The sequence below is a fragment of the Wyeomyia smithii genome, chromosome 3, assembly GCF_029784165.1.
Source record: "Wyeomyia smithii strain HCP4-BCI-WySm-NY-G18 chromosome 3, ASM2978416v1, whole genome shotgun sequence".
Lineage (NCBI taxonomy): Eukaryota > Metazoa > Arthropoda > Insecta > Diptera > Culicidae > Wyeomyia > Wyeomyia smithii.
Window position 1 is genome coordinate 176,927,041 of NC_073696.1, and position 26,509 is coordinate 176,953,549.

Consider the following 26,509-nt stretch of genomic DNA (forward strand, 5'->3'; position numbering starts at 1 on the left):
CCCACGTAGTTCAGTAGACTTTAGGCGTGGTGGCCAAAGTGGTTGAGGCGAGAATACGTTAATAAAAAATCTGCAAAATTAGATTATCTTTGCACCCTTTAAAGGGAAACCTTGTAGGCACGCGTATATGGATGGTGGCTGAAGTCTTTGCAGTTTAGTAGTTTAATATTATTATTGATAACCAGCTGCTAAGTAATAAAATGTACCGGAATAATGAATTTGATACGGGGTGTAGGACAGTCGAATTTTAAGTGTTATAATGCTTATAAATATTATTTGCATTTATAAAACCGATTGCAATGAATGACTGCATGCACCATTTTATAAAAAATATTTTCATTCGGAAGCCCATAAACCATGAACGTAGAAAAATATATAAAACTTTGAGACCAATACCATATAAAAATTTGTGGTGTTTGCAATTCCATCCGTTTATTCGCAGTTTAAAAATTTGAAACTTTTGTTTGATATTTGGTAGCATATTTATGACTACTGTCGAAATTATAAATTCATATCAAATAAAAAAAAGGTAATCGGATGAATGGTCGCCTTACACTCTACAAAAACGACATCAAGATTCAATGTCAATTTCAATGTTCAATTTTTCATTGCAAGAAATAATTATTGTACCATTTTTGAAAGCAGTCATGATCTCAAGTGATGTACTGATTAAATAGGATCTTCATCAAAGCAAAACAAGTGGGCAAACTTGCAGATAATTCGGAAATCATCGGCCCGGACCGGTTCGCGAAGTAGCGTCGAATGGTTCAATTAGCCTTTATTACACAAATATCATCATATTTTCCAGCCAATCCAATTACTGAAATTATTTTTTCCAAAAACGATAGAATAATTGTATTTTAGTTTCGAGATTATTACAGATGAAACATTGGGGTCTTTTTTACGCAGTTGATTGTGACACGTTGAAAATATCCGCGTATGAAAAAATCGCGTAAAAAACTCTTATTGAATGGAGATCCGTTTAAAAATAATAATACGTAAATAAATATATGCTTGAAAAATTATATAAAAATGGGAACAAGACACACAATATGAAAATTCATTGAAAATCAGTGTAATAACTTTTTAATAATGATTTTGAGCTTTATTGTTCGTTACTTGATCGAAAGTTTATCGCAACGACCTTGACTCGTATCGGTATACAATTCTGAATGTTCAACAAACGAACAAATATATTAAAAATATTCATTGATTAGATTGAAAAAACGAAAAATCTTATTTTCATGATTTATATTTTTGCTTTATTTCCATTTATTTAGTTTTTATTAGATTTACTTATACTAAACTTTTTTGATACGGCATAAAAATAATCTTCCAAACCGTATAAAAATAAAACGAGCGATTTAAAAAATCATGCAAAAATAATCTGTGTTACTGTAAAAAATTGCGTAAAAAGAATCCACGTAAAAAGACCCCCAGCCCATAGGGGAAGATAAGACTGTCAAATCGTTAGTATTTTCTTTAAATGAGTCTTCTTATCAGTGACCTTACACGAAAGTGAATTTTCTCATTTTTTCAGGTAAAAAAAGCGATATGAAACAATCTTATGCGTTTAAATAAAGGCTTGAGCATTAGAAAAATAATTTGTTTGATAACAAAAAACAAAACAAAATGGCGGAATTATTCACAAACTAGCACGGTGGTTCATCTCAAACACCGTGCATGATTCCGGTCTTCTTTTTGACCTGTAAAACATACAATTATTAGGCTGACCCAAAAAAAAAAATCGATATAAAAAAATGTCATTGTCATTTTTGATTTGGCTGAAACTTTGCATGGACGTTTCTATAGGCAAAAAATGTGCTGTTGGTTTAATTTTTTGAAACACGACTCATTTTTGAGACGCTTTTGAAAAATGCTATTTTGTGAAGGTATTGATAATTACAAATATTTTTAGGGCCAAAACGGTTTGTTTGATCGTCTTCGATAAAGTTGTAGATAATAGTTTTGTCTTTCTGAAAAAAACATACACTCTAAAAAAAATTCTTTTTAAAAAGTAAATGAAAAATTAGGAATTTAACCCGTAAAGACCCGGGACGGAACTTGTTTTTTGAAAATGCTCGTTCTCAGCACTAGAACGGCCGATTTGGGAAAACTTGGAATTTTATTCGAGGGGAATAGTTACTCTAAGTTTTGGTAAAGGAGCCACTCCTCTGGACCCCTCCCCGTTTTTGTTAGACTCAAATATGTCTGTGTTTTTTCTAATTTTTCAAACAGATTGAGTAAATACTGGGAATTTTAATACGTATCAATCGCTCTTACATAGACTATGTATCAAATCATGTCAGGTAGATGAAATAGGGTATGTAAGAGTGAATTTTGGAGTTTCTAAATTATTTCAGTACAACTTCACGAAACTACGTATTTTTATAAAAATTCAAACAACATAACCGTTCTTGAAATTTTATGCTCTACATTTTTGCGGTAAGGTCTCCTGAATCCAAACGCGATAAAAAATTTATTTTAGCATGCAAATATTTTGAAAAAAACCAGTTTAAATTCACCAAAGTACATCTTTTCATGAAAACCTGATTTTCTCAGTCTCCCACGGTAGGTTTCAACTTAGCTCTTCAATTTCCGAGCTCTATATTTTTAGAGTAACGTCTTCTGAATCCAAAGACGGTGAAAGATTTTTTCTAGCATGTAAAGATTTGGATATTATCCAGTCACCAATATGTAGTGGATATCGAAACTGAAATGAAAAAAAAAAAACTTATAACCGTTGCAAAACGCACAATTCTTGTTGGGTAATTAATGGTAATCATATTCATGAGATGAACTTTTAATCACCATCAGCAGCAGCAATGCAGTTTTTCCTCGATGGCACACATATACAAATGTACGAAAATAAGTGTACCGCTACGGCAATTTTTTTGAATTGACTAGGGGGGCCCCTTAAATCGGGAGGCCCGGGGCATTTGCCCCCTTTGCCCCCCCCCCTCCTTAAATCCAGGCCTGATTCCAATAGTGACCTGACATAGTGATTAAGCGAAAGCGTTGGATGCAATCCTTCACCTGCTGCCTCCCCATGAATTTGTGCAATTAGTAGCGGGAAGCAGTGCCCTGCGGCTCAAAAATCTTAAAGTGGTCTTATCTGGTGATCTTGTTGGTCATCTGAGTATTCTGCAACACTTCAAAAGAGGAACAGTGTTGAGTATGTGCGGAGACTGAATAAAACCTTTGGACAACTACGCCGGCCTTTCACTCGATCAATAGTGGGTGACTGTTTACACTAAATGCTACGTATAGCAATGGGGATATACTAGAAAATTTTTAAACAATGGACACAGTAATCTTATTCCACAAAAAAATCAGCTTTCCATTCCGATATAATTTAAATTAAGAAAAACACTTTACTCGATTATTAGTAATGGCTTGTTTGTTGAAATAATAATACATAACAGATCAATAATGAAAATAGTTACGTTTACTCAGACTGTTCAGGCGTACTTTTCGGACTATTTGCAATGAATGCTATGATAGATTCTTTTATAGAAATTGCATTTATTTCAATGAAATGCGAATGCATTACATTGCCTACAGTTCATATTTTACACTCTGCTTTAGTCACACAGTCAAGGAAAGAGATGTATCTAATTGCATCTCGTGGCAAACTAATTTAATTTTCTTCTATAATTAAATGGCTTGTATATACAAACATCTACCTTTTGTACGGGCGTTTAGTTGAGCTTGGAATAACTAGAAGACTCACATTTATAGCTTTGAAGGCGATACGTTGAAGTCTTAGAGATGGAATAGAATGCAGTAAAAATGTAAGAGCGTAGAAGAGAAAATAAACAGGATTTACACTAATGACTTTGCAGAAAGAATAGGTTCGTGAAATTGATAGAACAGAAAGGAAACGTTCAAGGTTCAGATAGACAGCATCAAGTTTAACCAACGATGGCTTTGCCATAAGCTGGGTATCCCAAATGTCCAAGAGGAGCTGCGTGGTATCCGAGGTGTGCAGCTGGGTATCCGAGGTGCGCAGCTGGATATCCTAATGGAGCACCAACCTTGGCGACGGCTGGATAGGCTAATGGTGCAGCAATCTTCGCCACTGGAGCAACAGCCTTGACACCAAGTGGTTCACGATGCACAACAGCGTTGAATCCGTTGACTGGATCAGCAGTGTACTCAACAACGCGACGGGTGCCATCGGGTTCGACCAGAGAGTATGATCCAGTGACGACGTCTCCAGAGCGAGATTCTTGCTGAGCTTTGTTGTCTCCGGTTAAAGCATCCTGGAAGATTTTAAAATTGGGTACCATTAGATCTTCTATTGTAGCTTAGGTTTACTCACGGCAATATGGTAGCTATAACTGTACTGTGGGTTGGGGTCATAATCATCAACGGCTTTGGCGATAACTGGAGCCGCAACCTTGGCAATGGCTGGATAGGCAGCTGGATAAGCGGCTGGATATCCGATAGCCACAGCGTTGGCTACTGCCACGATAGTGGCGAAAACTGCGAACTAAAGGTAATCACTTATTATTTACCACCGTTCTATAATATAATATCACCAAATTACTAACTTTGAATGCCATTTTTTATGTTCTGTATAGTGTTTGTCACAACGCTGTTTCGACTATGATGCCAATTCCAAACAGCACTCCCCTTTTATACTTAATGTTATTCTTTAGGATTTACTCATTCCAATTCCATAGTTAGGTCTCGCCCAGTTCGACAGAATTTTCCGAGCGCTGCATTGCGCGCGAGAGAGAAATAAAATTTATCATTCTTCTAAAATTGCATACACGCACATTGTAGCGACAGCCCGCAAAAATCAGCGAAAGTCGCCAAAGCTCTACTTTGAACTTCGCAGGTATATATTTTCTTGTGTTGCATAGGTATAGATTTCAGCTGATTCTGGCCAATGCAGTAACTTAAAAATTGAAATATGTGTTGCACTTGTATACAAAATTTGATTAGGAATATAGCATTTGAATTCTGTATGTACATAAAATTGCCCAGCACTATACCATCGTGTAACACATAGACTTGTAAATCAACTCACAAACAAATTTATAGCGTCTAAAACGGATCTCAACTCAGAAACGAGTTAATTCTTGTGTTCGTTTGACATTTGATCAAAATGAACGCCCATTCACTCTGGCACACTACTGTAGCATTTGAAAGACGATAGGCGACCCTTACCGTTGGGGCAGTTATCACGGTGGATAACTAAACTGCAGCATAAATAGCAACTATCAAAACACTGGCCGCACCATATTCGAGCATTGGTCCTCACCAGCCCGTCTGGCGTATTAATAAACATCGTTGCGAAGCAGTACTTTGGGCCGTTTCGATAGGCGCGGCTTGGAATTGCCAGTTATGTATAACTTAAAGTCTTGATACGAGCGTTGTCTAAGGAAAAGTCATTCTGGTCACTCTACAGTGTCCTGATTACGAAGGTCATTATCGTTCTCGTTCTTTTAAATCAAATGGAACTGTGTTATCAGTGATAATAACACAGGATGTAAAGTTCAAAAGCTCGTGTCTCGTACTTATGTAAATTTGAACATTATGAAACGAGATTTATCGTTTTATACTTCTTTGCAGTTGCACGGGGAGAAAAGTATAAAAGGCATATGTTAGCAAACCGGAAATTTTGTTACTGTGACGAGTGCGGCGATAGTCAATCTGATGATTGTAGGTTATATTATAATCCTACTCACGTATAGTAGTATATAAATTTCAAATATGCATACAGGAATTCCATGACAAAAAGTTCTATCCGTTTTTTGTGCTTTGATCATACTCAAAAACACGTGTTTTTTGCCCTTAGGCTGATATATTCTGTCATAGGGTAGCAAAATTTTCAACATTAAAAAAATTGAAACTTTTGAGCCACTAAACCTATTTTTGATCTCTTGGGATTAAACACAAGGCTATTAGCGGGTTTTCAAGAGAAAATATCAAACTGTATTTTAAATAACAACAACTACACATAGAGTTTTTTGCCGTTTTGGAGTAATTGAAACATTTTGGGATTCCTCACAAAATTTTACATAGAGTATCAAATTTTCACGGAGGTATATTTTTTTATTTTTAAAATAAATTTTTTTAAATCTTTAATGTCCACCATAACCACCATGCGTCTTCAATGAAAAAAGCTAATGTAATGCAAAAATATCAGGACTCCTGGGTATTGAACCTCTTAAAATGATTGATTGATGGGTGCCAACCATTAGGTAGCATAACCTTTTCCTTTTCTTTGATTGTTACTTCATTAACTACTTCATTGACTCTTAATTTTTCAGTTTTCCTATGCAACATTATAATAAAACGCATTCGCATGCCAGAAATGTATAACAAAACTTCAGAATAATATGAAGTTTAGGAGTATGATTTTTTTCTAAAAGTGTGGTTGGTTGATGTCATGCTAAAACTGAAGTTATCTACAACCATTTACAACAATTCATTGCTAATCAAGCTGGTTCTGTTAAAAAATGTGCATTGAAAAAATTAACGATTAAATTCCAAACGAAGGGTTAAGTTTTCACTTTCACTCACTAGGTTATGGCTCGTTTTGCTCCTACGCAGAAAACGAAACATGTTTTTAATAGCCCATTTTTTAAGCACAGGTACCCTACGCATGAAATGTTCTAGATGTACATTGATTATCGAATGTGAATTTCGCAGACCGAGATTTCCGTTGACAGCCCATGTCGGCATACAGTTACATTTCTACATTGAACGCACTGCCAATCGCCAACATCCGAGCCCATATACATGCTGGATGCATGTACACCTATCAGCTGCAGACATCACGTGTTCTTAGAGGTTAAACATGCTGCAACTGGTGCAACCCAGCCTAGCCCAACCCAACTTAGTCTACCTTGTTTATGCAGTACACTTTCATCGCAGTTAACATTGAATAAGTCGGGAGGGCAGCGCGGCTTTGTTACGAGCTAGGCCGTGCCAAAGAACGGTATGCAAGTGTGGTTTCTGCTCCGATATTTGTTCTATTCGTAATATGTGAAATGAAGGAAAATTAATATATTTAAAAATGGGAGCAATGAAACATATATATTTATTCCTTCACATTTGATTGCTCATATTTCGACAGCAGATAGAAATGAAGAAGCATTACGAATCAGAAATGCATCAATAGATTAATATTGGACCAATATCTCTAAACGTAACAACAACGAATGAGTAGATCTTTGCCTCGTGAATGGCTCACATTGTCGATTTACTTGACTGTATTATGTAATATTGGTTTGGTGTAGGTCAGTTCTACTTTGCACTCGCCGACATCAAATCACCAGATACAGTGTGAATGCTGGATCGTTTTTCTATATTGTTCCGATTTGCGTTTTTTCTTGCAGCAGAGCGTTCAAGTCTCTTGATAATTACAAGCGACAAACCTCTTGAATACGAGCATAACACAGTTGTTAGGAAAAGGATCAATTATTCATCCAGTTATGCTATTGAAGCTGCACATAAAACAACCAATCAGATAACCCATTTGAATTGCATACTTATACGAGTACACAGTTTAAGTAGGCTTTAACTAAGTTTAAAATATATTCTGTAATTTGGACTAAACATTCAAATTTTTCTCACTACGCTAAAGTTTACCTGAATCACGAATAGCAGTTAAAAATTAGCAACGCAACCAATAAAATGCAAGTTCTTGCATTTTTGTACAAATTGTTTGCAAACAATATTATTTTCGAATATTTACTTCTTTAGTTTACTTATGACCTTTCTTGTTGCCACAGACTCTGTGACAATTCAAACTTTGTTTCGTATATTGTATTATCGCTATTTCTTCCTGATTTCAGTTCTAAATTAAACTATAAGGACAATTAATTTGGATCTCAGAGTTACTGGTGCACCGGTCAACGCCAAATTCCACATGACAAAATCGTCTACCCAAAACTTCATATATAACACCCCCACACTGACCTTCAATTTACTCAAGTCCGCCTTAGCAACTTGGATTAAACCTTTTCGCTTCCATTCCAGGGGATGGTTATGCAACGACTAGTATGACACCGATTCACAAGCAAGTGCTACACATATGTCCAAAATTGATAACCGAGTGTTTGACTTTTGCAAAAAGTACCAAGGTACTTTCAGGGTAGATTACAAATGAAAGGTTACAAATGGATTGGTGGTGTATATTATGCTTGTGCCTCACGTACAAGCATATAATGTTCAATTTTTATTCAACTGCATTGATTCATCACCAACCGTGTATGTACCGCTACTTTGGGACATATATTTAAATATAATTAAATCAATTTGTCACAGGGAGCGGGGTTGCAACCATTTAGTACCTTTATAAACAGGGAAAGTAATTTCAGAGCTATCAAACTAGTTTCAAACACAGAGGTGTAAATTAGTAGTTTTAGCGTTTAGCTTCGAATATACGAAAAAATATGGCTACTGTAAAGGTTTGTTAGACTGTTCTCTACGAAGATTGTGTGTATTCCTTATAATTATTGTTTTATAGTTTATTCTTCTGATTGCGTGTGTGATTGGTGTTAGTAAAGCAGGAGTTATTCTACCGGGAGCTCGCCTAGCTGGTGTTCCAGCCGTGCCGGTAGCGTCAGTTATTAATACTAACTACGATCCGCTTCCACAGTATACTTACGCCTATAATGTACAAGACGCTTTAACTGGTGACCAGAAGAGTCAACAAGAAACGAGAGACGGTGATATTGTGAAAGGTCAGTGTGCTTTTAACGAACACGTTGCTACAGCAAAGCTTCATGCAATCCGAAAGCTTTTACTTAACGAAAATGTGCTCACTATTTGCAGGCTCTTATTCTCTTGTGGAACCCGACGGTACTGTACGCACAGTGATCTACACTGCCGATCCCGTCAATGGCTTCAATGCGATTGTTCAACGTGGCCCACTGGTACACAAAGCACTGGTTCCGGTGGCGCCCGCACCCGCTGCCGTTGTTGCACCAGTTGCAAGAGTGTTTGGCTAAAATCATTTCACACTTGATCTATTGATTGAGTTATTCACTTTTAAGGATAGACTGATGTAGACCATATATTCCTAGTGTTGCTAGACTTTGTAATATAGAATTGATAATTGTTACACATATGTTGTTGCTTTTTATTGAACATTTTAATAACGAGACCATACTGAGTAGTGTGTCAAAATGTGGCTATAATATCTCTGAAAAAATAGTTGAATGAAATAGAGCATCTGTTCTATTATCGTCAAGCGGTTTAATGAAGTCATAGAGAAGCAATTTTTTTGCAGGAATATGCTCTGCAATATGAAGAACCATCATGCAAGAAATGAAAGCTCTAGGACATTATTTACCCTGTACCCTTCCTGACGATAATTAAACAAACCTGGAAATAATAGAACAGATATCCTATTATATCGACGATGCCGATTTATCAATGCACAAAACAGTTGATTTATCCTAATCCTGACATTGAAAGAAACATAGCTCGATTAGTTGGACCCCTGGTCGAAAACAAATGAGGTTTTCGGTAAACTGCTTTTAAATAACGAGTTTGGAAAATTTATAATGGCCTTATTCATGGTGCCCCCAGATTTGCAGAATTTATAGGTTGTCTGAAGCGGACGGAATCGAAAATCATATACTTCGTTCTGGATGTGTAAGGCAAAAATTAATTTTCGGGAAGTATATCTGCAGTTTCTCTATGTCAGCGGTTCTCAACCTTTTTTGTCCGCGTACCCCTTAGCGATATTTGTTATATCAATTGTACCCCCTCGCTTGGAATGTTCTCGCAGAGTAGGAGAGAGTGGTGGTAGATCATGTTGTGGTAGTCTACTTCAGGTTTAAAATTGAGCTATGGTTTGTTTGATTGCTACAGTCGTGTTTTAAGAGCAAGATTAAGCAACGTACGAAGTACTTTAAAGAAAAATTGCTTTGTCCGCCATTACTGATTTTTCTTTCGCGTACCCCCTGAAGGCTTTCGAGTACCCCCGGGGGTACGCGTATCCCAGGTTGGGAACCGCTGCTCTATGTCATCTTTCATCTGTTGAGTAATTCGAATGGAATCAGTAGATGCATATCGTCAGCAAAACGACGCAGAGTGCGTTGAGCCATAGACAAAAATCGTTTTTCTTTCTTTTTTATTTGGACTCACCAAGAACCCAGAAGTGTTCGCAGATATCTTCTGGGTTGTGAACAAGTATTGGTGAGCTTTGGGAAGCATCACAAATACTAATACAAGCATAGCAAGCGTCAGCGTCCAGATGAATCATTAGTTTCACATTTCGTGCTAAATTGTCGCGCGTTTTCCAAACGTTGGTGATACTTAATTACTTCGTGTATTCCAATAAAATAAAATGGGAAATAACAATCAAGGTTAGTGCAATATATTTCATTGGTAGAAAGACTTGGTTTCGATTGCGTGTATGATTAATCGGTATGATGAGTTGGTGAAGGTATTAATCCTTGAAAAAACGCGAACTTAAACTTTCGTTAGCGTTCAAAAAACAATTCCACCGAGTTCCTCCCTAAAACATGCACCAAAAGTTTGCTTGAAGTGTCCTCTACAAAATATATAAAAATTGGCTGCAACTTCCTGCAACTCTGCGAGATTTTTTATCTTTCGTATGTCAATGCCGATCGCTCATCATTCTGTGCCGAACACGCATCAGTATCGGACGTGTGATCGGTGATCGCTCCGATAGAATATAAAACAAAAGACGTGTGAACAAGTGTTGGCATTGTTTGCCTGGTCGAGTGAAATAAATCCGGGTTCAAGGTCGCGCCTTTGTGCAACTGTTTCGCATCGTGACTACCAGCTGGTGCGTAAGCCGATTTGGCTGCTGGCTGAATTGTGCTACAGCAGTGGACGAGACACGAAAGAGGAAAAAGAAGAAGCCATCAGTTGACAGTGAGTTGTATCGCTGTGTGGAGTGATCTCACACCTGGCTCGCTGCTGGTGGCTGTTTGGTGCTGCTGTATTGGTGCTGCTGGCTGGAACGGCTGCAACTTCGAACGATCGGACAACCAACCTTACTGGAAGGGAGAAGTAAAAAGGTACGTGCTCTTGTCGGCGCTAGTGCGCTAGACTTAGCGGGATGGATGTAGATCCCTCGCCTCCCGCGCCACCATCCCCGAACCCCTCTGACCCCGACCCTTCTGTTACCCCCTCCCCTGTTCATTCTTCAGTCCCCCCTCGCCCCAGGCTTTACCCAGACGGAGCCCAGGGCAGCTATACTGTCTATTTTCGGCCAAAGGCGGGACCGAAATCGAAACAGTTGAACCTCTTGCAGATTTCTAAAGACCTGACGAAGGAGTACAAGGGCGTGACCGAAATTTCCAAGATCCGGCCTAACAAGCTCCGTGTCGTGGTCAGTAACCTGAAAGAGGCCAACGATATAGCTTGCTCTGAGCTCTTCACACGCGAGTATCGCGTTTACATACCCGCACGAGACGTGGAGATCGACGGTGTCATAACCGATTCGAGTCTGTCCGTCGAGTGTATACTGTCAAGTGCCAAAGGGTGCTTTAAAAACAAAACCTGTCCCGATGTAAAGGTGCTCGACTGCAAGCAATTGCGGTCAGCATCGATCATCGGTGGCAAAACAGTATACACCCCGTCAGACTCGTTTCGAGTTACGTTCGCCGGGTCAGCGCTACCAAGCCACGTCTCGATCCACCGGGTTCGTCTCCCTGTGCGATTATATGTGCCTCGCGTCATGAACTTCCTGAATTGTAAGCAGTTAGGCCACACCGCCGCCTACTGCTGCAATAAGGCACGTTGTGGCAAGTGTGGGGAGAATCATGCGGATGACTCCTGCAGTAAAAATGCTGAAAAATGCATTCACTGTGGGGAGAGTCAGCATGAGCTCTCGGCATGTGCGGTGTACATGCAGCGCAGGGATAAAATAAAGAGGTCTCTCAAAGAGCGTTCGAAGCGTTCTTACGCTGAGATGCTGAAGAAGACCGTTACCACTTCTCCCATTACATCAAACCCTTATGATCTGTTGTCCTCTGATGAAACCGATTCTGACGATTCACCAGCGGGAACATCTTACGCCAATCCTGGGGAGTCTAGAAAGAGGAAAAATATTTCCTCTCCTAAACTTCCCAGAAAAGGTCCAAAGATTTCTCAAAGTGACGTGAAAGTTACAAACAAACCAAACAGTGCTGCGGAAAAACCGAAGCAAACTCCTCCTGGGCTTGCAAATTTAAAGTCCCAGAAGGAGTTCCCAGCACTGCCAGGAACATCTAAAACCCCAGTTGTTCCTTTTGCACTCCCAGTTGATGAAACAAACTGGATTAGTGAAATTTTCTGACATTGTGGACTGGATTTTTGAAACTTTCAATGTACCCGATCCAATTAAAATTTTTCTTACAGCATTTCTCCCAACAGTTAGATCATTTTTGAAGCAGTTGACTGCCCAATGGCCCCTCCTTGCAGCGATTGTATCCTTCGATGCCTAATTCAACTGCGTATATGAAGGATTCTATCTCTGTCTTACAGTGGAATTGTAGAAGTATTTTACCAAAAATTGATTCGTTTAAAGTTTTGATAAATAAAAACAAATGCGATGCATTTTCCCTTTGTGAAACTTGGCTTACTTCAAATATTGATATCAACTTCCATTATTTTAATATTATTCGCCTTGATCGAGACACCCCATATGGAGGAGTACTTTTAGGGATTAAAAAGTGCTATTCTTTCTATCGTATTAACCTCCCCTCGATTCCAGGCATCGAAGTTGTCGCATGTCAAATGACAATACAAGGTAAAGAGCTTTGTATTGCCTCAATATATATTCCTCCCAGAGCACAGGTTGGGCAACGGCTGCTCTTTGATTTAATAGAACTTCTTCCCTCGCCACGTTTGATTTTGGGAGACTTCAACTCTCATGGCGTGGCTTGGGGTTCCCCTTACAATGATAACCGCTCCTCTTTAATCTATAACCTTTGCGATGACTTCGATATGACTATTTTAAACAACGGCGAAATGACACGTATCCCGAAACCTCCAGCGCGCCCAAGCGCTTTGGATCTATCCTTATGTTCGACGTCGCTACGGTTGGATTGCACATGGAAGGTAATCCTCGATCCTCACGGTAGCGACCATTTGCCTATTCTTATTTCAATTAATAACGGGTCAACTCGCATGCGACCAGTTGACATTCCATATGACCTCACACGGAATATCGATTGGAAGTTATACGAGGAAATGATTTCAAAAGCGGTCGATTCGATTCAACATCATCCACCACTTGAAGAATACAACCTCCTCGCGGGCTTGATTCTCGACGCCGCGTTGCAAGCCCAAACGAAGAAATATCCCGGCGTAACGATTAAAGAACGGCCTCCCACTCTGTGGTGGGACCAAGAGTGCTCCGATGTCTACACGCAAAGATCCGACGCGTTTTTAGCCTACCAGAAGGGAGGTATACCTGGCGACTATTTACGGTATTCGGAGCTTGGTACCAAGCTTAAAAGCAAAGAAACGCGGATATTGGCGTCGGTTCGTGAACGAGACGTCGAGGGAGACATCGATGAGCACTCTTTGGAACACAGCCCGAAGAATGCGGAATCGCGTAACGATCAACGAAAGCGAGGAGTCTTCAAGTAGGTGGATATTTGATTTTGCCAGGAAAGTGTGTCCGGACTCTGTTCCTGAGCAAAATATTGTTCGTGATGCGTCTCCGGGCCACGACGCGATAGAATCACCTTTTACGATGGCAGAATTTTCAGTTGCCCTCCTGTCCTGTAACAATAACGCGCCTGGGTTAGATAGAATCAAATTCAACTTGTTGAAGAATCTACCCGGCAATGCCAAGAGGCGCTTGTTGAACTTGTTCAATAAGTTCCTGGAGCAAAACATTGTACCCCAGGATTGGAGGCAAGTGAAGGTGATCGCCATCCAAAAACCAGGGAAACCAGCTTCTGATCACAACTCTTATAGGCCGATTGCAATGCTATCCTGTATCCGGAAATTGATGGAAAAAATGATACTCCGTCGTTTAGACCATTGGGTCGAATCAAATGGCCTACTATCAGATACTCAATTTGGCTTCCGCCGTGCCAAAGGGACGAATGATTGTCTTGCGCTGCTTTCAACAGATATTCAGCTGGCGTATGCTCGCAAAGAACAAATGGCGTCTGCGTTCTTGGACATTAAGGGGGCTTTTGATTCCGTTTCTATTGACATTCTTTCGGGCAAACTTCACCGACAAGGATTTTCTCCAATTTTAAACAATTTTTTGCACAATTTGTTGTCCGAAAAGTACATGCATTTTACGCACGACGATTTGGCAACTTTTCGCATTAGCTACATGGGTTTTCCCGAGGGCTCATGTTTAAGCCTCCTTCTTTACAACTTTTATGTAAATGACATCGACGAATGTCTGGCAAATTCATGCACGATAAGACAACTTGCAGACGACAGTGTAATCTCTGTTACAGGAGCCAAAGCTGCCGATTTGCAAGGACCATTGCAAGATACCTTGGACAATTTGTCTGCTTGGGCTTTACAGCTAGGTATCGAATTCTCTCCGGAGAAGACTGAGATAGTAGTTTTTTCTAGGAAGCATGAACCTGCTCAGCTTCAAACACAATTAATGGGTAAAACGATTTCTCAGGTTTTGGTACACAAATATCTTGGTATCTGGTTCGACTCTAAAGGCACCTGGGGTTGTCACGTGAGGTATCTGATGAAAAAATGTCAACAAAGAGTGAATTTTCTTCGTACAATAACCGGACAACGGTGGGGAGCCCATCCAGGAGACCTTATAAGGCTTTACCAAACAACGATATTGTCTGTTATTGAATACGGGTGTTTCTGCTTCCGCTCCGCAGCAAACACACATCTGATCAAACTGGAGCGAATACAATATCGTTGTTTGCGTATCGCCTTAGGTTGCATGCAATCGACCCATACGATGAGTTTGGAGGTCTTAGCTGGAGTACTACCATTGAAAAATCGCTTTTGGAGCCTGTCTTCTCGTATTCTTATCAAATGTGAGGTCTTGAACCGTCCCGTGATTGAAAATTTTGAAAGGTTAATCGAACTTAATTCTCAAACCCGTTTTATGACATTGTATTTCCATCACATGTCCCAAAATATTAACCATTCTTCGAATATTCCAAATCGTGTCAACCTATCAAATACTTCTGATTCTACTGTGTTTTTCGATACATCCATGATAGAAGAAACTCGTGGAATCCCGGATCATTTACGCGTGCAGCAGATCCCCAAAATTTTTTCCAATAAATATCGAAACATCAACTGCAACAATATGTTCTACACTGACGGATCACTTCTTGATGGGTCCACTGGCTTCGGTATTTTCAATAACAATTTAACCGTCTCCCATAAGCTCGATAATCCTGCTTCTGTTTACGTCGCAGAATTGGCTGCAATTAAGTACACCCTAGGGATTATCGAAAAAATGCCCACGGACCATTATTTCATCTTTACGGCCATTCTCAGTTCCATTGAGGCTCTCCGATCGATTAAAGATGTTAAGCACTCTCCGTATTTCCTGGGGAAAATACGGGAACGTCTGAGTGCTTTATCCGAAAAATCGTTTCAGATTACCTTAGCGTGGGTCCCTTCTCACTGCTCGATACCGGGCAATGAGAAAGCGGACTCTTTGGCTAAGGTGGGCGCAACAAACGGTGATATTTATGAAAGACCAATTGCTTTTAATGAATTTTTCGCAATTGTACGTCAGAATACGATAATCAGTTGGCAAAATTCTTGGACCAGAGGGGAATTGGGAAGGTGGTTACATTCCATAATCCCCAAAGTATCGACGAACCCGTGGTTCAAGGGGTTGGATGTAGGTCGGGATTTCATTTGCGTGATGTCCCGGCTTATGTCCAATCACTATAGATATGACGCGCATCTCTGTCGTGTTGGGCTCGGGGAAAGTGGTATCTGTGCCTGTGGTGAGGGTTATCACGACATAGAGCATGTGGTTTGGTCATGCCCTGTACACCGTGACGCCAGGTCTAAATTAATAGCTTCCCTGCAGGCCGAAAGTAGGCAGCCGGCTGTTCCTGTTCGTGATGTCTTGGCGAGCCGTGACCTATCCTACATGTCCCTTATATACGTTTTCCTGAAATCCATCCACGCCCCAGTTTAATCCTATTCCCTTCCGCCTACATCCAACCAAACGACAAGAACACGTTAAGACCCCGGATCCGGAAACAGCAACTAGACCCGCACGATACTCTCAGGTCCCGAGGGAGACAACCCAATATGCCAGTCCGTAATATCTTGGCCCAGCAGCGGAACATATTCAATATGCTGCTTACCTATGGAGATGGAAAACCATCAAACAACAAATCAGTGCTTTTAATGCAAAACATTCTAGCTTTAAGTTAGATTTAGTTTTGCTTTTAGTTATTAAGATACTTTAGAAAGTAAGCTACCAGATATAATTGGCGCCGTTAAACATTAAATTGTATTTGTGCCGTGTCAAATAAATTATAGATGAGGAAAAAAAAATGCCGATCGCTCGTGAACCGGCAGATTTTTAAGAAGTGGTTTAACTGCAATGTAAGCAAAAGAACATCATGGGTATTTCGATATTTGACATCGTCTCTACCAGAAGACACAGTTGAGCATGTTAATAAAAAACCTAAATTAATCCACCTAGCGGTCAGACCCAGCCTTTCTCATTCAATTTTTTATTTGTAAAAAAAGATTTACATGAACGCTTCAATCCAATAAATGTATATTCACTCTTTAGGTTCTAAAATATTGATGTTGTAATCTTTACATATAAAAATGCAGTCAAGTCTGTCTGTCTGTCTGATCCATATAGGCCCGAAAACTACTGAACCGATCGACGTGAAAATTTGTATGTAGGGGTTTTTGGTGCCGATAAAGGTTCCTATGATAGTTTGAGACCCCTCCCTCTTCTGGAAGGGAGGGGTCCCATACAAATGAAACATAAATTTCTACACAACTCAAGATCAAACCAAGCAAATGAAACCGAATTTGGCATGTGGATGTTTTAAGGGGTAACTAATATGTCCATAATAGGATTTGGATGAAACACAAATTTGTGCACATCTCGAGAACTAATCAACCAAATGGAACAAAATTTGGCAGGTAAATGTTTTTAGTGGTAACAAATATGTACATAATGGTTTGAAACCCGACTTTCTCTTCTGTAAGGGAGGAATCCCATGAAAATTAAACACAAATTTCGCACAGCTAAAGAACCAATCAAGAAAATACAACCAAATTTTGTATGTGAATGTTTTTAGAGGTAACAAATATGTCCATAATGGTTTGACGCCCCTCCCTCTTCTGGAAGTACATGTTTCTTCACAAATTTCTGCACATCTCGCGAACTAATCAACTAAATGGAACCATATTGGCAGGTGAATGTTTTTAGTGGTAGCAAATATGTTCCATAATCGACCTCAGACAACATTTTGGATTGTAAGATGGCAACTTCCGATTTCTGGAAAACAGCCGAAAATGGCCGATTTCCACCCAATATAATAATATCCGGATCTAGAATAATACACAGGAGCTAATATCGACCACAGATAGCATTTTAAATTCTAAGATGGCGACTTCCGGTTCCTGAAAACAGCAGAAAATGACCAAATACCACCCAATATGAGTTTTTCTTTAACCATTATGCCGTTCAAAATCCAGAAATTGTCTCCAAATGCCATAATGAAATCCAAAATGGCGACTTCCAGTGTCGGAAAAACAGCGGCAAATGACCAAATACCACCCAATATGGGTATTTCCGGAACCGTAATGATGCACTGGAGCCACAAATCGACTTCAGACAACATTTTGAATTGTAAGATGGCAACTTCCGGTTTCTGGAAAATAGCCTGGAATGGACGATTCTCATTAAATATTAGTATTTCTGGAACCAGAAAGATGCGCAGAAGCTAAAAATTGACTACCGACACAATCTTGAATTTTAAGATGGTAACTACCGGTGTCTGGCAAACAACCGGAAATGACCAAATACCATTCAATATGAATGTTTTCGGAACCAGAATTACGCCCAGATGACAGAAATTGATTTTACAGGCAATTTTAAAGTCCAAAATGACGACTTTCGGCTTCTGAAAAACAGTCCAAAGTGACCAAATATCACCCAATATAAGTTTTTCTTCAACCAGTATCCTAAATACCATTTTGAAATCCAAGATGGCGACTACCGGTTTGTAAAAAACAGCCTAAAATAAACAAATACTATCCAATATGAGTATCTCAGGAACCAGAATGATGCAAGGAGCTAACAATTGACCTCAGGCACCATTTTGAATTGCCAAATGGCAACTTATAGGCAACAGTCGGAAATGACCGAATAATACTCAATATGGATATTTCCGTAAACATGCATAGAAACCAAACATTGACCCTGGACACTATTTTGAATTTGAAGACGACCACTTTTAGTTTCTGGAGAACAACCAAAAATAGCTCCCAATATGGGTATTTCCGGTGTCAGATTGATGCCAGAAAGTCTGCCGATAATGACAGAATACACCCCCATACACCCAAGATGAATATATTCAGAATTAAGGCGATGTACAGAAGCCAAAAGACGAGGATGTTGTCATTTCGATAAAACCAATCTTTTCAAACGATTTGTTATTTGACTTTGATCATATCCTATGGCCGATTCGTCGTGCATTTGCAGACTTCAAACAAACCGCAAGGAATCAATTAACTTGGAACGTTCAAATAGTACGACACCACATTTAAATTATGTTGAGGCCACATATATCAATCAAAGCAGGTATAGTTTTAAATAGCCTTTGTATTTCTTTTCTTTCCATAACTTTTGAGCCACATAACAAATTGTTATGAAGTTTGCTATTTGTAATCAATAGGGTCTTATGGGGCAATTAGACCTTCCATTTGACACTGATTTTATGAAAATCGGTACAGCCATCTCTGAGAAACATGAGTGAGATTAACAGTCTTCAGAACACGTTTCTTTTCATAACTCTTGAACCACAAGTTCAATCTTTATGAAATTCAAAACTTAAGGGTTTTCTTGGTAGCCCGTTCTTTTGAGACCAATATTGTTCAAATCGGTTGTGTAGTTTCTGAGATATTGCTGTTTCATGATTTTCACATTTTTAAACATAACCTATAAACTAAAAATCCGATTGCAATAAAATTCAATTGGGTCTTATGGGGCAATAAGACCTTTCATTTGCAATTAATTTCATGAAAATCGGTCCAGCCATCTCTGAGAAAAGTGAGTGAGAATAAAAATCTGCACATACACACACACACACACACACACACACACACATACACACACACACATACAGAAAATGCTCAGCTCGTCGAGCTGAGTCGAGTGATGTATGCCATTCGGCCCTTTGGAGCACTTTTATACTTTCGGTTTTGCAAGTTATTGCTATACCTTTCTAGGAGAAAGGCAAAAATTACACATTTTTTTGCTGTATATTATTCGAAATGGAAGAAATGCAATAGAACAAAAAAGTATTTCATGAAATTTGGTTGGAGTCACCGCTTGCTCTTCCTCGATCCGGTAAGAATAATAATTATGAATAAAACCACATTTCTTCTCGTGGGCATCCTCAGAAACTTTTTTGAAAGCTGCTCACCAGAATTAAAAAACGGCGAGTTGCAGAGCTCGTTAAAAAACACCCCAGAAGAACTAGTATTTGCTGCTACCGTTTCGAACAACTATTCCAATTCGTCTGAAGATGACTTAAAACTTGCCTTGATGATATAATATGCATCATGAAAAATTTTAAAATTGTTTATTACTCTGGTAATTAAAATATATAAAAAAATGATAAAAATAATACATAAAAGAATATCTAAAAGAATACCTAAAATAATCTTTTTTTTTCGTTTTAATTGCGCTTAAGTCTTTTTTGCAATTATGTAAAAGTAAGTAAAACATAGAAACCGTTACAATGTACACTTTTACAAGAGATTAACGGTTTCTGATATCGGATGAGTGCGTTGGCGTTTGGAACAGTTTTGTGATTTAGTGAATCACATAAGACCCTAATGCATTTAGTAGCTTTGAAGGTAGCGAACAATTTTTTTTTGTTACATCAACATCTTTTATCGACGATATCGTGTAGTTTTGATTTTTGTCCCGTCTTACCCTACATTCAACGCACTGTGCGACGTGGTATTCCATGCAGTCCACTTATTGGCGGGTCATTGACATAGACCAAGAAAACTGGAGGCCCCAAGTAGCTACCTTGAGGTACTCCAATGGCGGCATTCAAGCGATTACTACACGAATCATTCACAACTACTAAGATGCCAACCAAAATGGTCATTTTGAAAAATTTTATAAAAAATGTCCGAAAAAACACCCTAGATAGAAATTCAGTACAGTCGAATCTATTATGGGGTGGCGCAAAACGATTGTAATTTGGCCTTTAAAAATTGAAGTTTCGTATACATAAAAATCGTGATACTTTGGTAAACTTCGGTTTCGGGCGAACGATCAATTTTACCGCGCTCAATAAATTATTGTTTATTCTCGTGAGCCGCTGCGCCGTGCACCACTTGCCCATCTCTAAACACCGTCAGCAACCGAAACATCCAATAGGAAGCCTTATTGTCTCAGAATTTATTGACACTGGGGCCAGTAATCTGTTTTAGATTAATGCATATGAATAAAACCTGAGTCATACCCAAGTAACAATTCTATAGCTACTTGGTTTTCTAACGGTTTTATCACAGCAACGAATATTACCACCGGTTTATGGTGGTTAAACCCGTTGCCAAAAATAGCAAGTCGTAATGAACACTGATAGCTGTCAATAAAACTCTAATAAAACTTAAAATAAAACCGACAAGAGTCAATGCGATTTTGCTTTATTATTGGTTTCATTATTACTACCTATTGCCCCATAAAACCACTCCAGCTTGCTGTCATAAAACATAGAAACCAGTTTTATTGCGGTCATTCAAAATCTAAAAAACTACTAGTTCGCTATGAAAAATATCTCATAAAATTGTAATAAGTACCCAGTTTTAACCTGTCAAACTGTATGTGCTGGCAATGATATAAAGCGGCTTAGTTGGTTTAGTGTGATGCAGAATTCTGTCGCAGTCTCCGTAAGATGTGTGTACAATGCTTTAGAGCTTCTTGCAGCGCATTTGTGAACATTGATGACGTAGAACTCCAAAAATCTAATAAAGTAACACGGCAAACTTAGTATTAGTACTTAGTACTGTTCGGTAGTAGTTTTTTTTTTAAATTTTATCACCAGTTTTGTCTTGTTTCGGTTTAAAATAATTTCCTATGTCGTTAAATTATGCGTCCTTAAAAATAAGGTAGGGGCAAGACACTATTGATATATTTCGAAATATATTCAATATTCAATTAAACTAAGTATGTATCGTTGCTTTTTTCGTGCACCTCTCTATTTATATCAAAGCTCGTTGATTCCTCATTATTGTCGGTATGATGTCAGATCTTCCATAAAAATAAAGTTGTCTAGGCCCCAGGGACTTACTATATTTATCTCTAATAATACAGGCATCCAACCTTTGCCGCACCTTACAACATATATATCATTGAACTAGGCTTATTGCGGCTACGATTGATACCAACTAATTACCAACAGCGCCATATTGATATTTTTGAAACTTTTTATGATCTTGAAACGAAAATCGAATCGTCGTCTGACTAACAAATATATTGAACATCCAAAGTTAATTTTGATCTATCTCTTTGTTAAAGAACACGGCTGGATTTTTTTTTTGAAAAACTGAGCTGAAACAATCAAATTCATTTTTGCTAACAATGAAATCATTTTTGTAAACCCGTACTATTTTGATGGGGCATAAATTTTCAGCGCCTATGTTCTCAAAATGCACGACAAGATTTTATGCGCATATGCTTGAGAGCTACAAAACCTACCAAAAACCCCTCTTTATTCCTTATCTTTCTACAATATCACCATCAAATAAAATCGATTGCACGATGATAACCAACACAGATGAAACATTTCTCCCGCGACGAGGGATTTCCTTATTAAAAAAAGGGGCGTGATGTTCTGGTGTTTGTGCAGGAACGGCACAACAAATCAACTTATTACGGTTGCTGTCAAGCAATGAAAAGTTGAATTGGACTTATTGTGGCAAGTAGCAGAGCGCAATAATGCAAGCAAACTTATTGAGCTCTTAAAGAGGTAATGCCAGCTGCTTATAGTATGCGGTACTATTTCCATGTGGTTTTAAAGCAGTTTTATTGCCATTCTTATAATTGCTTCAATAAGCTTGGCAAGGCTGGGCCACCTGGCTGTAAAGCAAACTTATAGCGGTTATCAGGAGGTTCTGATAGTATTTCTAGTTTTAACAGCAATTTTGCGAAATTGGTCATGAAAACCGCTAAAAGAATGCAATACGACTTAAATTGTTACTTGGGTAGTTAAATGCAAAAATTTAGAGTATAATTTGTGTTATGTCCAACACGCTTTCGTTATCAAGGTTTGATTCTTATCAAAAGTTTCGCTTATTCCGCACAATATTGGTATGGTTGGGCACCATTCAACTTTTGTGTGTATGACTGCCGTTTGTACCCAATGTTTCTCTGTTATATAAAAATCTTCCTCAGAATGATTCGACCTGAGGTGAGCCTTACATCTGAAATCTGGCCAAGCGAATCCTCGATTAAATTAAAAAAAAACGCTCATGGTTTCAGAAACTCAGTATTTTTCGACGGCAAGAAAAAAAATTTCACCAAAACTTATTTTTGTATATGTGATTTGAAGATGGATATTTTCAAGTAATTTTAGCTCAAAAATATGTTTATATATGTTTTGTTTAGATGAAACGTTTCAATAGTGTTTCATACAACATGGAACTAATAAGGCGATTTCACAAATAATTTCACAATAAGTTAAAAACAGGATGACGAAAAACTGGATTATGCTGGGAAATCAAGATAAATCAGGGAATTTATTTTTCGAAAACTGAAAAACAACCTTTCACACGAGACGCTATTCATTTTTAGACGGCTCGTTAAGACTCAAACAGATTTTTTTTATTTCAACATAAGGGGCTAATACGGGGCATCTACTGTTTGGTTTCATATCATATTGAATACTTTTTTCACTTGGATTTCACAGTTGCGTTCATCTACGTGGCGCTTTTTCTGCTGAATGCTGAAAAATGTCAGGGTTATTAATGCTATTTTTCAAGGAAATCAGGGAATTTATTTTGCAAACTTGTTCGCCACCCAGTAAAAGTGTCACTTAATGCTGTTGTAGATAATAGTTTTGTCTTTCCAAAAAAAATATACACTCTAAAAAAATTTTTTTTTTTTTGAAAAAAATGGCAAAAGAAAATTCCAAAATTGGTTAATTAAATTGGTTGCCCGTTTTTTGTGGCATTTTTCATTACTGTCTACAACTTTGCCGAAGACATCAAACTGTTTTGGATCTAAAATTATATACCATTTTTGATAGGAACATCTCTTTTTAAAAACATCTGTGCAAAGCTGCAGCCAAATATTGTTACAATTGAAATGAATATTGAAATAAGGACATATTTTATGAAAATGTTCCGCTTTTAAACAATAATTTAAATAATCAAATTCAAACAATTTATACAAAAAAATCAAAATTGAAAATGTTAAAAATAGCCTGAATTTATACACTACAAATTTGTTTTTATTTGTGTTCATGATCTGAATATTATAAGAAATTAGTGGATAGTTTAATTTTGCATTAAAATTTTTTTATGTAAATATGACATATCTTCTAAACAAATATTTTTAGGAACGTTGTCATTATGAGTTACAGATTAACCACTTGAATATAACATAGATTGACTGCCCTTCTGTGCATAGCTTAACAAGCAAATTTTCCGGCATTATTGTCCCAGTGAGTTTTTTTATGGGAAAATGAGTCAAATCGAACATTCAACTAGGGTAGGGAACGGCTTAAGCAGTGGCGCCTATTTTAATCAGTCGAAGAAAGCAAGCCTTAAACTCCTGGATTTTGATCAATATCGACAAATTCAATGATGGAAACGTGCTGAAAAAAACGCCTGCAAAACAGATGGGAACTGCTTGAAATAGGTTCGGGGTAATTGGAATAGTGTCCCTCGATTGGTAACTTTAATTGATTATTCTTAAAGTTTGCTAACTTAGTTTTACAATCTAAAAACAATTTCTGACAGAGAAAAAGATAGAGAACAGATTGATATACTTCTGTTCGAATTTCACCCTACACATTTCGACTATTTTATCTCAATACACAGGCGGTTCCTAAAGCTGCTTAGAATATGTTCCCTACCCTAGATTTATTTAAAACAGTATATTTATTTATTTCGTCAAGCAAATGTAGACTACAGTTATAATAATACAATGTTTTCTTATATTCTATACATTATTTCCAGTAGTTAGTCGTTTTTTTTATTTGATTTCTGCCCATAGTGATGTCGATATTTTCGCAGTGCTGATTATAGTGACGCAGCATGCGGTTTATTGGGCCATTTTTTGAGTAGTTAGTTCTGTGAGAGTTTTCCGAAAATATTTAACGAGCTCTTAATTGACGACTTGGTGCATAAAAATGTAGTTGTGATAATAATTTAGTAGATTGCACGCGTTGAGAAATAATGTTGTTGATAAAATAAAGTATTGAAAGTTCACGGCGTTCTTCAAGTGCGTGTGTGTCTATAGGCATGCAGCGTGCTCCATATGATGGTAAGGAAAATGCTGTCCAATCTACCTAGCTTACGAAGCGCGTACAAAAGAAAATGTTTTTGAACAGATTCAATGCGTTCTTCATGTGTGACAATATAGGGATTCCATACAATGCTACAATATTCCAGAATTGGTCGGGCGTATGTAATATATAATAGTCTGATTGTATATGGGTCTTGAAGGAGAGCTCCGTAGCCGCAAGGTTACAGAGTCCGCCTTGGTAAGCGGGTGGTCGTGGGTTCGAATCTTAGTAGAATCAGGCCATTTGGTTGTCAAAGGACTTTAGCATGGGTTTATTCTCGGGGCTCCCCACCACGTACCCTTCCTTCAATCTGAATTCTACAGTACCTCTGTTGACTCTCCTTCTAACAAAAATAAGTCCCTGTTATAATAAAACTGGTGTGAGTAACGTATGAAAGTTCTCTCCAGGGAATTGTAATTAGGCGATATTTTTAGGATGGACAGAGGCTCGGTATAGTAGAGTAGTAAGCTTGAAACGGAAAGGTAAAAACTTACACACAAGCACGGATATGAAAGATAAGCGTATCACTTCAATAGTGATAATGCCAATAATATGAAGTGCGGAGTACAGAAAACACCTGGGCAAAATCACAATAGATTAATCTCTGGTCGCAGTGATGAGTCCACACAGAAAAAAAAGAAAAAAAAATATGGGTCTTGAAACTTATGATCGAAGCGTTTTATAAAGCCCAGTATACTATTTGCTTTGTTGATTATTGTGTTATAATGTTCTATGTATGTAAGTTTGGTGTCTAAGACTACGCTTAGGTCCCTTACGATTTTGCATTTTTCTACTGGTTGGTTTCCTAAGAAAATGTCTGTTGGTGGTGTTACTGTTTTTTTGCTAAAGGCTATTGAATTGCATTTTTCTAATGTTGAGTTGTAAAATAAAATTAATGTATTCTACATGTGGTGCAACAAAAGTCTATTTTGTTGCACCACATGTAGAATACATTAATTTTATTTATTCTGGAATGTTTCAAAGTCTTCTGCATTGATTATTTCTATAAAGAGCTTCATGTCGTCAGCATGTACAAGCACTTGTATTGATTTAAGAAGAAAGGAAATGTCATTCACGTATAATATAAAAAGAACATGGAACAAATATGCGTAGTACGGCGGTATACGAGATGTTAAATTGATTTTAGAGGCACCAATGTGAATTTCCTAACCATCGCTAGAGGGTCCTTTCTTGGTAAACCTGCGACAAAAATGAGAGATTTTTCAGGATAATGTCTATTGCGAACCTTTATATTATTTAAGTCAATGCCAAAAGACGAAAGTAAATAGAGTTTCTTGCATGTCATGATAATCTGTCCTAATTATAAAATATCTTGAAATCTTTAATTCTCTTCATGATACCATCATCGTATTTGTGAGTATGGCCACTCTCCACTTTTTGTTGATGGATGATTATACTTTTGCTCAAGTGTAAAGTAGAATTACACAAAAAGTTATCATATAATGTAACAAATAATTACTGCTTATTTCGAAATGATTGCAACAATAATTGCAGGTGTGTGGAAAACTTTCTGATGAGTGCGATGACATGACAAGTCACAGAATTTCCGTTAGTGAGACCCTCCATGGTCACTAATCATAATCATGGCACTATATTTCTTTAGCAAACTGTAAAAATAATATAAAATAGTTTTTAACCCCGTATTTTCCAGCAGTTTATGCTTTGTCAGTTGCAATACAGTGATTGTATATTTTTTGTAATTATTGTAAAATTACCAGAAACTGTTTACAGTGAATAATTTGAAATATTTTGATTCTTGTGCATATCTAATCTAGCCCAATACTCTGTGGCCAACCAAGATCCAA

At 37.9% G+C, this 26,509-nt stretch overlaps 3 protein-coding genes across 4 annotated transcripts in view; 2 read left to right on the forward strand and 1 right to left on the reverse strand.

The window, feature by feature from the left end:
- LOC129729839 (neurobeachin-like protein 1) overlaps positions 1-26,509 on the forward strand; it is a 108,003-nt gene that overhangs the window by 43,809 nt on the left and 37,685 nt on the right. The gene's annotated exons all lie outside the window — the stretch shown is intronic.
- LOC129729843 (larval cuticle protein A2B-like) lies at positions 3,847-4,663 on the reverse strand. Its single transcript, XM_055688688.1, has 3 exons — positions 4,557-4,663; positions 4,325-4,495; positions 3,847-4,265 (listed from the first exon to the last, which is right to left on the reverse strand). The coding sequence occupies exons 1-3, from the start codon at positions 4,566-4,568 to the stop codon at positions 3,915-3,917; spliced, it is 534 nt and encodes a 177-aa protein (XP_055544663.1). The 5' UTR covers positions 4,569-4,663; the 3' UTR covers positions 3,847-3,914.
- LOC129729845 (larval cuticle protein A2B-like) lies at positions 7,184-9,091 on the forward strand. The gene is made up of 3 exons (XM_055688690.1): positions 7,184-8,429; positions 8,489-8,705; positions 8,797-9,091. The coding sequence occupies exons 1-3, from the start codon at positions 8,415-8,417 to the stop codon at positions 8,970-8,972; spliced, it is 408 nt and encodes a 135-aa protein (XP_055544665.1). The 5' UTR covers positions 7,184-8,414; the 3' UTR covers positions 8,973-9,091.

Bases quoted from the DNA above. Each gene is read 5' to 3' on its own strand.
- LOC129729845 (XM_055688690.1), top strand. The intron at 8,706-8,796 runs GTCAGTGTGCTT...CACTATTTGCAG, and splicing joins AGACGGTGATATTGTGAAAG to GCTCTTATTCTCTTGTGGAA.
- LOC129729843 (XM_055688688.1), bottom strand. The intron at 4,266-4,324 runs GTGAGTAAACCT...AAAATCTTCCAG, and splicing joins GTTATAGCTACCATATTGCC to GATGCTTTAACCGGAGACAA.